General features: G+C 37.3%; 1 protein-coding gene across 3 annotated transcripts in view; it reads left to right on the top strand.

Annotated features, from left to right (window-relative positions):
- PDE4D (phosphodiesterase 4D) overlaps positions 1–12,294 on the top strand; it is a 436,186-nt gene that overhangs the window by 114,871 nt on the left and 309,021 nt on the right. Inside the window, exon 1 of one of the 3 annotated variants that reach the window (XM_076362678.1) lies at positions 6,646–7,834. The exons of the other annotated variants lie outside the window; for them this stretch is intronic. Coding sequence (XP_076218793.1) covers positions 7,788–7,834 — 47 coding nt within the window. The 5' untranslated portion in view covers positions 6,646–7,787. Of the gene's footprint in view, positions 1–6,645; positions 7,835–12,294 lie in introns of those variants that run through there. 3 annotated transcript variants of the gene reach the window in all.

Here is a 12,294-nt window from a genome sequence, read left to right as displayed (position 1 = left end):
TTTGGAATTACAGCGAATGGAGGAATACCTTCCTTTGTCTTAGTTTTAAGTAGGAAAATTATTTTAAGCATCAGGACAGGCATGATAGATAATAGGAACAAAGGTATGTAAATCTAAATTGCTACAATTGATATGGAAGCAAACCTCAGGCACTAATGCTCTTAAGCTATGGGGACTGGATGATCTTTGTTCAAAAACTTCGAAAGAACTGGTACAGGAAATCTCAGTCTTGTAGTAGGGATTGTTAATAAGATCATAAAATCAGGAATAGTATACTAGTAAGTGTGTTACTTGTATTTAAAGAGACTGGAAGTGATCTAGACAGCTACCACTGCCTTTTTCTTAAAAAAAAAAAAAAGAACATGTGAAGACCAGAATTACTAGGCATCAAGACAAACAGAAAATGAGATAAAATCATATGTGCTTAGTAAATTAAGTTGCTCTCAGCAATCTTAATATTATTTTCCAGCCAAAGTAGTGGGTGGCCTCATGTAGATGATCTTTGTTATAATGACACTTGGGAAATTACTATTTAAAATGGAAAACATGGGTATCAGTAAAAGAATTTTAAGGCAGATGAGGAGCTAGTAAGAGAAGACAACAAAGGACTGTCAGAAGGTAAGTATTATTTCCGAAGTGAAATACTACTACAGCTCTAGGATTTCACTTAGTATTTTTATTCATGGTTTTCTTAAAAACAGTAGACTGTAGGAGTGCACTAGTGACACTTTCTTATGACTCAGTGTTAGGAAACTATCACTATAGAGAAGGATCAGATTACAGGATCTTGGAGTAGTTCAGTAGGAGGGAATGTAATGCTCAGAAGTTTTAAGTCCTGAAACTTTTTGAAACTTTGAAAGAAAACAGAAAGTCTGTTGACGCCAATGAGTATAGGCTGACCACAAGGGAACGACAAGTTCAGTGTCTCAACACTACTTATATTACTTTTGAAATTGCTAACCCTTTTTATGACATAATCTCAATATTGAAATTATTTGATTTTGCAAGCCCTGAAGGTTTTGACATAAAGCATTTATTGATGACTAAGTTACAAACAGACAGAAATTCTTTACTCATAAAGAAAATTAAAACCAACAAAACCAAGGTGAATCAGGGCAAATAAAAAAGATTTTCATTCATTAGTGTACATTACCTCTCAAATATCTGACTTCGTAGTCTCATTTCAGAAAGAAATTACACTAATGTGGTTCAGGATTTTTTCTCAGAAAAGCTATATCACAGGTTCTAATTTGACAGAAAGCTGGAGGATCTAGATTGTTTAATATGAAAATATGGGTTTGTAAAATTCATTAAGGTGTCTGGAGAAGTTTCAGGAATCCTCACATAGAAAATAGTCTAAATTTCCTCTTATTTAAATTTCTTAAAAGCAAAAGAATTGCAGTATGTCTATTCCCATCTCAAAAGTAACAAGAAATATTTTCCATGAATTAGCAGCTCCAGACAAAACAGAAATCTGCTCATTAATGATTCTGACAGGGTGATCTACAACTCAAAGATTTATGAAGTTTTTATGAGATTATTAAAAAGATAACTTAAATGTTATAAACCATATTATAAATCATAAACTGAAATTTAGTTGATTGAACTGTGTATTTGAGGACACCACAAAAGTGTACTTGATAGACAAACAACATATGTTAGGAGAAATGACCTTTCAGGAAAAAATGTCTCAAAGCATTGTCCCTTATTTTTCATGTGTCCCATTCTACCGCTTCCCCTTCCCCATCCAAGAAAAGATGCCACCTAGACAGGAAAGTGTCAAAAAAAAAGTATAGCTAAGTAAGATTCCATAAGAATTGTCAATGAAGAGTCCTTTTTCTCCATTTCCTTTTGTAAATCATTTCTGCATGGTTCAATTCAGGCAGTTATTATTCCTTTTACAAAATATAGTTGTGTTCAGAATACGTATGATGCTTGGCAATATAGAAAGAAGCCACCTTCACTAGGCTAATATGCAAATTAGTAGCAAATGAAATACAAACATTACCAGATGTAGGGGGGGAAAAAGGGGGGTTTTTTTGATGCCAGGCAAAACCCCGAATATGTTATAGGCTACCTTTTCTCCACAACCCTGTAGAGAAGGTAAAGCTGATATGAGTGGAGTATAGCTGAGTTTCCAGTGTGCATAGTAAAGGCATACTTTGTGATTAAAAATAAAAAGTTATTCCTAGTGAATACTTATGCCCTTTCATGTTGATATTCTTCAGTTTCTGAAAAGGTTTATGTTTTCTCACATAAGATTCTCAGCTACTTTTGAATACTCATGTCAACATCATCTTGTAAAGGAAAGACTAGAAGTCTTTCCAGAAGTCATCAATACTTTTTTTTAAATTAACCTAAGTATGAGCTGCTAGCAGGTACTGTTCTGTTAACTCCATCTTATAGGCTCACATGCCATCTTCACAACATTCTTAGTGTACCTAGGTTTGGGAAAAAAGAACTGAAAATAGAAACCAGTTTTATCAGATAAGTTTGTGAGCAAAATAAATAATCCCTATTTTAGCATCACTTATTAAATTGAAGACAAAGTAATTGCATAAATAGAATTATCTTAAATCATGTGCTTTGTTTCACTTTAAGATTCTTCCTCCAGAATGAATATAATACGGTATCATACTACTGTAACTAATGTTTACTGGAATAAATTGAATTTCTCTGATTTTTCTCGAAGTACGAATAAGCAAAATTTAATTGCACCTTGTCATTTACCATTCAAGTACTCTGAACTATTCTGTTCTATTTGAAATAGAGTATGACTAAAAATAATACACAATAATCTCCATACTATAGAATAGGTCATTCACTGGAAGTATATTTAATCTGACTTCAGTTTGTTACCACTGTATAAATAAAAAACTGTCATCGTTTTCTCAATGTTTCAGTTTTACAGTTGTGAAAACAGACAATTGGTTTTCTTAAACAACTTCTGCCAAACTGTTTCTGGGAATTTCAGTTGTACCTAATGTTTTCACACTGAGGTAAAATTTTAGAATGTGTGGTTAGGGGAAGTCACTTCCTGTTTCACAGCAGGTATACATCCAAACTGCTAATGCAGTGCCAGCCACATATTCCATAGCAATGAGCTGAATAACATGACTCTCTACAGAGAGCTCCAGCTCTGCTTCTGACCATAAATAAGACAGCTAGGACATAGGAGGCAAAATGACTTGATAAATATGAGCTTAAACTCGTCTTGCATACTGTCTCAAAAAAGCTACCATTGGTCATTACCGCTATTTAGCAGTGACACTGATGAAATTCTGTGTACTCCTAATAAAAGCTGGCTTTTCAGCATTTCTTTAAGCACTAGCTTTACCTTCCTAGATACTTTTTGCCCTGTATGTTATTGTATTGTCACCAAAATATTTGATTCAATGACTTTTTTTTGCCCCTTTTTGTAAAAATCACAAGATTTAGTAAGTTAAACTGATGTCTTCAGGAAATTTGTACTCATTCTTAGCATACAAATGGCAGTTCTATATGCCCCTGGTGCAGTTTGTTTCTCATGACCTGTATTATATATTTTCATTGGTTTTGTTGATTTTTATACTAAAGATCTGATACTGGTAGAACAGCAGTTCTTACCTATCCTAGCACTATCATCATTTAGCAGGGCCTGTAGTGATAGGAGAAGGAGTAATGGCTTTAAACTCAAAGAGGGTAGATTCAGACTAGATATACGGAAGAAATTTTTTCTGCTGAGGGTGGTGAGACACTGGCACAGGTTGCCCAGAGAGGTGGTGGATGCCCCATGCCTGGAAACGTTCAAGGTCAGGTTGGACGGGGCTCTGAGCAACCTGATCTAGTTGAAGATGTCCCTGCCCCACAGCAGGGGGGTTTGACTAGATGACCTTTAGAGGTTCCCTTCCAACCCAAACTATTCTATGATTCTACGATCATGACCAGAAATGTCACAAGGTAACCTCTTCCTCTGGTGTCCGCTAGTGCATTTGCAGCTATGAGAAGAGGCAAAGAAAATACTCTATAGGACTTCAGTTTAACAGACACAGACCTTAGTCAATTCTTAAGTGAATTTTCTGATATCACTAGTAATTGAAAAGCAGAGTGTTATGGGAGAAAGGCTATGTGGAAATTAAGAAATGGAGATGCAAATAATCCTCTCTGCTTCTCCTACCCCCAAAGAACAGAATGGAAAGGTGTTAGCAATTTTGCACTGTTAATAGGCTGATTAAAAACAAGGTTTATAAGACATACTTTTCACTCCTCCCTGTTTAGATGTTTCATTGAGCAGTCAGAAATGCAAGATTCCCAAGATCGGTAAGAGGGAGAAAGAGGATAGATCCTCACTCTATAGTCCAATGTGACTATTTATTTGGAAGGGAGAAGTGCTTCCAGATAATCTGGTTCCTGCTACAAACATACTTTGTCCATTACCTAATTAATTTCAATGGAAAATTCTCAAGCAGACCTTGTAGAACAGACTGGAATCTGGGATTCCTCCATCTCAGGGAAGAGCCATTATCACTTGCAGACTCCTCTTTGTGTCTCTGTCTTTCTCCCTCCAGCTTCTTTATGCCTAGCCTAGATTCTGCACGAATGGGGATGATGCACTAGACCTTCCTATAGCCTAAATTCTAATGGTCAGGGCACTGTTCTGGTAGCAGAACCAAGGAATCAAAGCAAAATCAGCTTTGAATTGCTTTTTTCTTTTTTATCTTTTCTTTTTTCTTGAACTGAGATTGTGCTTGAACTACTTTTTCAAAGAACTTGGTGAACCTGAATTGGAACTGACATACAAAATGCTTATCTGGCAAAAAAAAGTGATGCCACTAAAGTTAATGTCACTAAATGTTTCTAGCTGTTGCATTTTTTTTCAAGGTGAGCTGATTAGCAAACTATTATGGGCTTGAACTGGAAGAATTTCACAAGTCAGCCTATACTGGAAATGTAACAAAAATTCTTTACTGGTTAAAGTCTCTGGCTTTAATTTATCCCTGCTGTGGAAAGCCCATATATTGTGTATTACACTCTGTTGGTGAGTTCTTTAACTGGTTTGTAATGCTATATAGTAACTTTACATACGCCCACTCTCCTTCTGCAACTCTGCTTCTGAATGAAATTAGTTGAGTCAATGGATGCTATGCTTTGTGCTGAACTTAACACTAAAGCAAGCCAGATAAATTGGCATATAGATACAGACTAGACTCGTTCGCGGATTTCAAATGTGTTAGGTGCCAGGTCAGTGTTGAGAAGCTCTTTCTCAAGATAGTACAAGGCATTAAGTAAGTCTAGTGTTGAAAATGTCAGTGCTCATGGATGATCATGCAAGTATGCAGTTAGCTAAGTGCCATATGAAGTAATAATGGTGGTGCAGATTTGTGTAGCATTTGGTGTAGTTAATATTTCATAATAAGTGGATCTAGCCTAAAGAAAGCAATGGACAACTGGATTAGTTAGATGTAATGATTTTTCATATTCAGATTAATCACACAACCTTGCAGTTTTCACAGTTTTGTTTGTATTCTTTTCACATGTCTCTGGTATAAATTCCCAAACTAATTGGAGGGGTGGGGGTGGTGTGGTGCTTTTTACATAAAGCATGAACATATCATAACAGTTATAATGGCTTACCTGGTCCTTTTAAGAGTTATACTGAATATTTATCTTTATTGAACATGATTATATACTTTGTTTTGTAACTTCCTAGTGAGAAAAGGCTAATTGTCATTCTCACTATTTGTAACTGTGTCTGCTTTCTATCATGGTTGTAGTTAAATGAAAAAAGAAAACGCAATCTCCTGCATAGAGTAGTAGGACGTAAATGATGCTAGAGCTGCTTTACATTTTGCAATCTGTTGTATTTTGGTGCTCCAGGTCTTCAAAGTACAGTAATATACAAATGTGTGCAGCAGTACAGGTTCCCTTTCTATTACTGATTTGAAATAAATACTGTTTCACTGGGAACACATTGTGACATTCAAGTAGTTTAATATTTTATTCTTCCTCCAGAATGGCATCAACTGTACTTGGGCTAATTTGGGGTATTGTAGAATAGAGCTGTGACAGCAACAGAACTGAGCTTAAGGAAATAGGATCTATAAAAATGTGCAGTGCAGTATCTTATCATGTTACTCCCAAGTCCACCCACACCCTAATCAAATACACAGTCTTATCGCATTTTAATGTCATTGAAGTTGCAGCTGGCTTCCATCCTGCAGGATTTCCTGTCCAAAAGGGCAAGGGGTCGTTTGAAGTTTAGAAAGTCTTCGTGCAGGGTAAACCCATTTAAAAGGAATGGCAAGCAAACGATACACGGCCTCGGCACGCTGAAGTATAAAAGCTCGTCTAGAGATCTTTTACATCTCAGTAGAGATCAACACAGTGAACTCTGTTTCCAAAATGTATCTTTGCCTGCAGATCGTTGCACTCCGGTGCAAAATTTTCCTTGCTTTCAGTCACCCGAGAGAAATAGGTCGTTTTAAGGAAGGCTCTCCCGCCTTGCTCTTCCCCAGCGCCCCCGTCCTTCCCCTCCGCCCGTCGGTGGGAGAGGCAGGGCGGGATGTGCTGTGTCAGGAGAACCCACCTAGAGGGCCCCCTTGACGCCAGCACAGCCTCTGCCAGGCAGAGCCCTCACCGCAGCCGAGCCCAGTCTGCTGCAGAGTAAGTGCCACGGAGTCCGCAAGTGTCCGGAGCTGCTGCTGGGCGAGGATACAGGGAGCCCGAGGGGTCGGCTGGAGATTTTTGTCGGGGAAAAGGAAGCAAGAGCCTGTTGCCTGCGTTGCTTCAAAATCTACTCCGTCTCTTTAGCTGGGGCTTAAGAATATTCCCGAGGATATTTACCAGAGCGTCGGGAGTGATAACTACTATCTGGGAGCTGAATTGGGAAAAAAAGACAGCAGAGAAAGAATGCTTAGGTAACACGGGACTTAAAGCTTTGCTTTCATTTTGCAACGTACAAATTGACGTACGTGGTTTTATATACAGTATAACATCAAAATAGAACTAGGTTCTGCAGTGAAAGAGTCGATAGCTTAGTCATTTTACTTAAAGGGAGCAGGCAGCCTTATTATGGAGTTAGACAGCAAAAATGAATTTGATCATGATATGATCGTATCTCATGATGGTATCTAACTGTAGTCCTGTCCTATGGAGCGGAAAAAGCGTACTTCCTTCCTTCTTTCTTAGTTGAAGAAATAAACCCACAGTATCAAATTCAGAAAGAAGTTCAGGTTTGTTGTACATGGCTATTAAACATCATCCTGTCCCCCGGGCTTGTAAGAAAGGAAAACTGCATTAAAATCATCACTGATGAATATGTGTCTAAGAAAGAAGAAAAAGCAATACTCATTTCTGAACATGGCAAAGCAATCTGAAGTTACACATCTCTCCCTAACCACTGATTTGGCATGGATGACAAGAAACTATCTTTTGACTAACCTTTTCCAACTGTCCAAAATGCTGCATATGAAGATGCTTTAATTCACAGATGCTTTAATTCACAGTCAAAGCACTTGGATTTTTATCAAGGCAAACTGTTGTCATTGTCATAACAGTTTCTGTATACTGATTAGCTTAATGTTTTTTAAGTAGCAAGTGATGCATAAATGGATGGACGTGCACCTAGAAAACCCTGTGAGAAGTCTTTCTTCAGATCCTGGGAATTTTTATTTTTGTGGATTACAGTAATTCTTGCAATAATCCCTGCTGTTAAGTGCTCATGCAGTTGTTCTGGAATGCATCTATGAATACCACAACAGATAAATCTGTCTGACAAGGAAAACACTGATGTTGGAAGATCTGTGAACATGATGCATGTAAATAATTTCCCCTTTAGGAGGCATTCATGGATATGGTGAGTAATCAATACACATTACAGGTTGTTAAACTCAAAATGCTTGTTTGCAAAATACTGTGGCAACTACCAGATGCTATGTTTTTCCCTACATTAATGTCAAATGAGGACTAACCGGGCTATGAGAAAAATGAAAATCTTACAGAGATAGTAGCGATGAAGTAATACGAGTTTGGCACTCCTTTGCCTTTACAAAATAGGCAAGTCATAAAAATTGTATTGTGATGGTCATGTTTTCTTACATGATAAAAGCCTTTTGAGCAGGGAGACATGTTTTCTTCCTGTATCAAAGGAACACTTCTTCCCATTTCTTTCTTAGCCTGACTTGAAGGAAATAATGAAGACGTATTTTCCCCCTATGCTATTGTGTTCTTTGTCCTGAAACTTACTTGTTTATATACATTCAAGTGACCAGAAAACAGGAAAAAATGCTCACTCATATGATAATTCAGTCATTTTTAACAAATGCATTTGTATGGTAGGTTCTCAAATGTGGCTGTTTGGAAGACAATCATATAGCATTAAAATCCCTTTATCATCATTAAAACATCTGTTTCCTCTTTGAACCACAGGCATCTATAGTTCTTGCTCACTGAAAAATCTTTCTCTGTAACTTTCTTTGCAATATAGCGCAGTTAACTTGCTTATAAATTCTACCAGTGGTTGTTGCGTCATATCTTGCTCCTGATGTTGGAATTAATGTCTTGCTCAGTGCTTAATGAGTATTATTAGCCAAGGCAAAAATGCTTCCCCAGAAAACTTTTGCTCTTTGGGTAAATATTGAGTCTTTCAAGGTATTAGAAGCAAACATATTATGGAAGCTCATTTGAAAAAAAAAAAAAAAAAAGGCATTCGAGTTGAGGGATTGGCTTCAGGGTGCATGTTTGTTTGACAGATTTGCCCTTAGCGTATGTCAGCCTCTGCGTGTCACTGATTTGCAGGAAAACCTAAGAAAGGATTTTCCCTGGGAAATGCGTTAGCGAAGTTCTTAAAGCCACGTTCTTTTTATGGCATTTCAAAGTTGTATTTCCGAAGGCAGGTACAAAGCCGAGCCCCCGGCGCCTGGCAGCACCAGCGCTGGCGTCAGCCGGGTGTCATCTGTCGGAGGCGCCGGCTGCTCCGCGCGGAGCCAATGGCAGGAGCCGACAGCATCCCGTCAGAGCTGCGGGGGGGGGGGGGGCGGGGGGGAGGCGAGGCGCTGGCTGCTCTTGTGCTCTTGGCACTTAAATTTTAATAAACAATTAGTAGGCACGCTCTCCTTTGAACGCATCTATTGGGGTTTTTTAATTACATTTTATTCCACCTTTCCGTAAGACCATTTTAGTCTACATAAAGTCCTTTTAGAGCCAACTTCAAACTGCATCACCTAAAAAATGCATTATATGATCTTGAATGTATTTCATCTTTTTGTTTTGGCAGTTCATTTAGCAAACTGTGTAGGAAAGGGTAGTGCGGTCCACACCTAACAGGAAGACCGTTTCCATCGTCCTCTAAGAATTTGGCCTACTTCTGTTTTTAATAACTTGGAGAAATTATTTTAAGCATGTTTTAACCCCCAGGGTTCATCTTCTGACTAAGCGGTTTTCAAACATGAACCCTGAAGTCTGCTGAAAGGGTTTTGGAACAAACCAACTGTTTTTTATTCACGTTCTCTGAAAGGTAGTTACCTGGTTTCCCTGTGTGCTCCTTGCCAGCCCCTTGCTGTCTGCCACAGTCCATGAACCCATTGTCTAGGAAAGACTGGCAGAAGTGTTTGCTGGGAAGATATATGAAGATAATGATATGTTTTATGTTTACTATTTTAACTGAATGCAAACTATACCATGCCTACGTTTGTGCTTATGGAATCATAGACCTTAATCTAGAATGGAAATGTTTTTAGCACACTGTTATTCATCTCAACTCTCAGAGAATTGGCAAATTTGCTTATTCATGCTACAGTAGGTCTGTAAGGAGCATTTATGGGTGCCAGGGTTTTAAGTTGCCAGTCATAGCTTTTCTTTTAACTCTGACCCTTCACAAATCCATGCATTACCTATAAGGTATGCCAACCTTTTCTATTGTGAATAGGAATTGGCACAAAGCAAAGTCTTTTATATGTATATAACCTCCCCCCATGCTACTTTCAGATGTCCATTAAAGGATGATAATGAAGATAAAGGAAGGGATAACCTTCATGCAACCCAATTAGTTTTGTGTTTGTTTAGTACAAATATTAATTGATCATCTTTAATAATGTGTCCCCAATGCTGATGCAACACATCAAAGGTGTTTTGTGGCCAGCATCATATACATCATAATATTTGTAACCTTTATATGCATACAGAACCAAGTATTTCAAAAGTAGAACTAATAATTTTCTGTACCTTAGAGATGTTGCTTTTTTAAGGGATTTTCTGTACCTTGAGAGAACGCACTGTGCCTTCATGTGCTAGTTCCTGCTCATCTCACATGGAATATGGGGAGGAAGAGTCAGGGGGATAAAAATATATATATATATATATATATAATTTATATATATATATATAATTTATTGTTTCAAATGTCCAGGATTTTAATGTTGTGTAACCAGTCAAGGGGAGGGGGGAATGTGTTTTTCGTGTTTGGTCCCCTACGTGGGTTTAGGGAAAGAATAGCCAAAAAGTGACGGCCCTGAGAGTCGGGTTTGAATGTGAACCTGTAAGCTTTTGGAAATGTAGTGAGAATTCCAGTATCTGAACCCTCCTTGTAATTTAGTAATAGGTAGGAACTAACTACTGGCAAAAAGCAGCTATAAAATATGTATGTTCCCAGGCAGTACAAATGGGAGCACAACTATATCAGACAGATAAGGGTAGCTATAATCTGAATGGATTCTAAAGGGCATATAAAACTGAGATTGGACTAGAAAAAAAAACAGGTATTTTGACTGAAGCGGTTTCAAACAGTTTGGATTGTAGAGAAGCAAATACAAAATACATACAATCAAAGGGGTGCAGTGGTTGGGGCAAGTGACGTCCCAGGTGAGTATAAAGTTAGTTCTAGAAATAGCGAGAAACATTTGTGATGATAGTAGAAGGGAGGACTAGGATTTTATAACTACTTACCACATTACACACTATACAACATAAATTATGTATTAACAATATGCAGCTTACTGCCATTCACACTGAAAACAATTTTAGAAACATTTACTGCTGAATTATATAACCTAGCTTTCCTTTCCATTACATTTTATCTGCCTTTTTGATGCCAAATTAAATAAAGATAAGTACGGTATTCAATTTTGGCTTGCCTAATTGCGTAAACAAATACTGCACATGCCTTTTAGCTTTACCATAGGAAAAATAGAAGTGAAAAACCTGTGTTCGAGAATATCTGTAAAGATTTGAAATTAATCCACAGGTGAACACACTAACTTTTCAGAATCAAAAATGTAACCTATGACTGTTCATCCTTTTCTGCCAACTTCTGGGCTATATTAAGATTGAATGAAATAGTTACCAAGGCAGTGAATAAAGAAAAAAAAAATCCTTTCTTGGTTCCTTTTTAATCCCACTATATTTACTTGATTTGATCATTCTTGTTCTATATACTTCATCTAATACAAAATGATGCGGATGCATGGTTATACATGTTATCCTTTGCTTCAGATTAATTTGATGACTAACTAGCTTTTTGAAAAACACCTTAGTAAATCCCTGAATGAATGCAATTGTTAATAAGCTTCTGTCTTCTGTTTCTGCCAGTATTCCAAGATAATGACACTAAGCTGTTTGTTTGTACATTTTATAGAACCCCACATGGTTTTCAGCCAGCCAAAAATGGTTTGGCTTTCCATTGTTGTGCAGGTTCATCCATTTTGTGAGACTAGAACAATATGTAACTGTGACAAAAACAGATGGAAAATGAAGATCTCAATGCTAATGCACGAAATAAACTTTTTGTTATGTTCTTAGGACATAATGAGTTAACCTCACCTCACTGAGGTATTATGGGGAACTGAGTCTGACCAGTTCTATGCTCTTCTCATGGCATAACTCTTCTAATCGAAACCAGGATGAAATGTTTCATGCAGCTATTTACTCATTTGCTTGTTCTAGAAAATATTCTGTATTTTATAGTAGGGGAAGGAAAAAAGCTTCTTTCTGAACTGCTTTTCAGCACAGTATTTAACTAGTTTTTAGTTATTTTATACTTAAGGCATTAACATAAAAACTGTAGAGGAATATCTCAGTTCTGCCTTTGGAAAACTGGATTTGAACCTGAATTTTGGGGGAAAAAATGATGATTTTTAAACTAGGAAGAAATCTTTTTAAGGCCAAAGAATTTTGTTTAATCCTCTGTGGCCAGTAGATTTTCACAGTACTGCTAAGTATGAAAGGTCACCTTATTCCCTGTTTTCTTATGCTCAGTGACAGGTGTTACTTTCCTTCAGGCATTGTTGAAGTTTATTGTTCGAGTTAGGATGAGTGTAGTAA

The sequence above is a fragment of the Aptenodytes patagonicus genome, chromosome Z (genome assembly GCF_965638725.1).
Source record: "Aptenodytes patagonicus chromosome Z, bAptPat1.pri.cur, whole genome shotgun sequence".
In the NCBI taxonomy this organism is placed as follows: domain Eukaryota; kingdom Metazoa; phylum Chordata; class Aves; order Sphenisciformes; family Spheniscidae; genus Aptenodytes; species Aptenodytes patagonicus.
The sequence above is the reverse complement of the archived record's forward strand: the minus strand, read 5'-3'. Positions and strand labels throughout refer to the sequence as shown.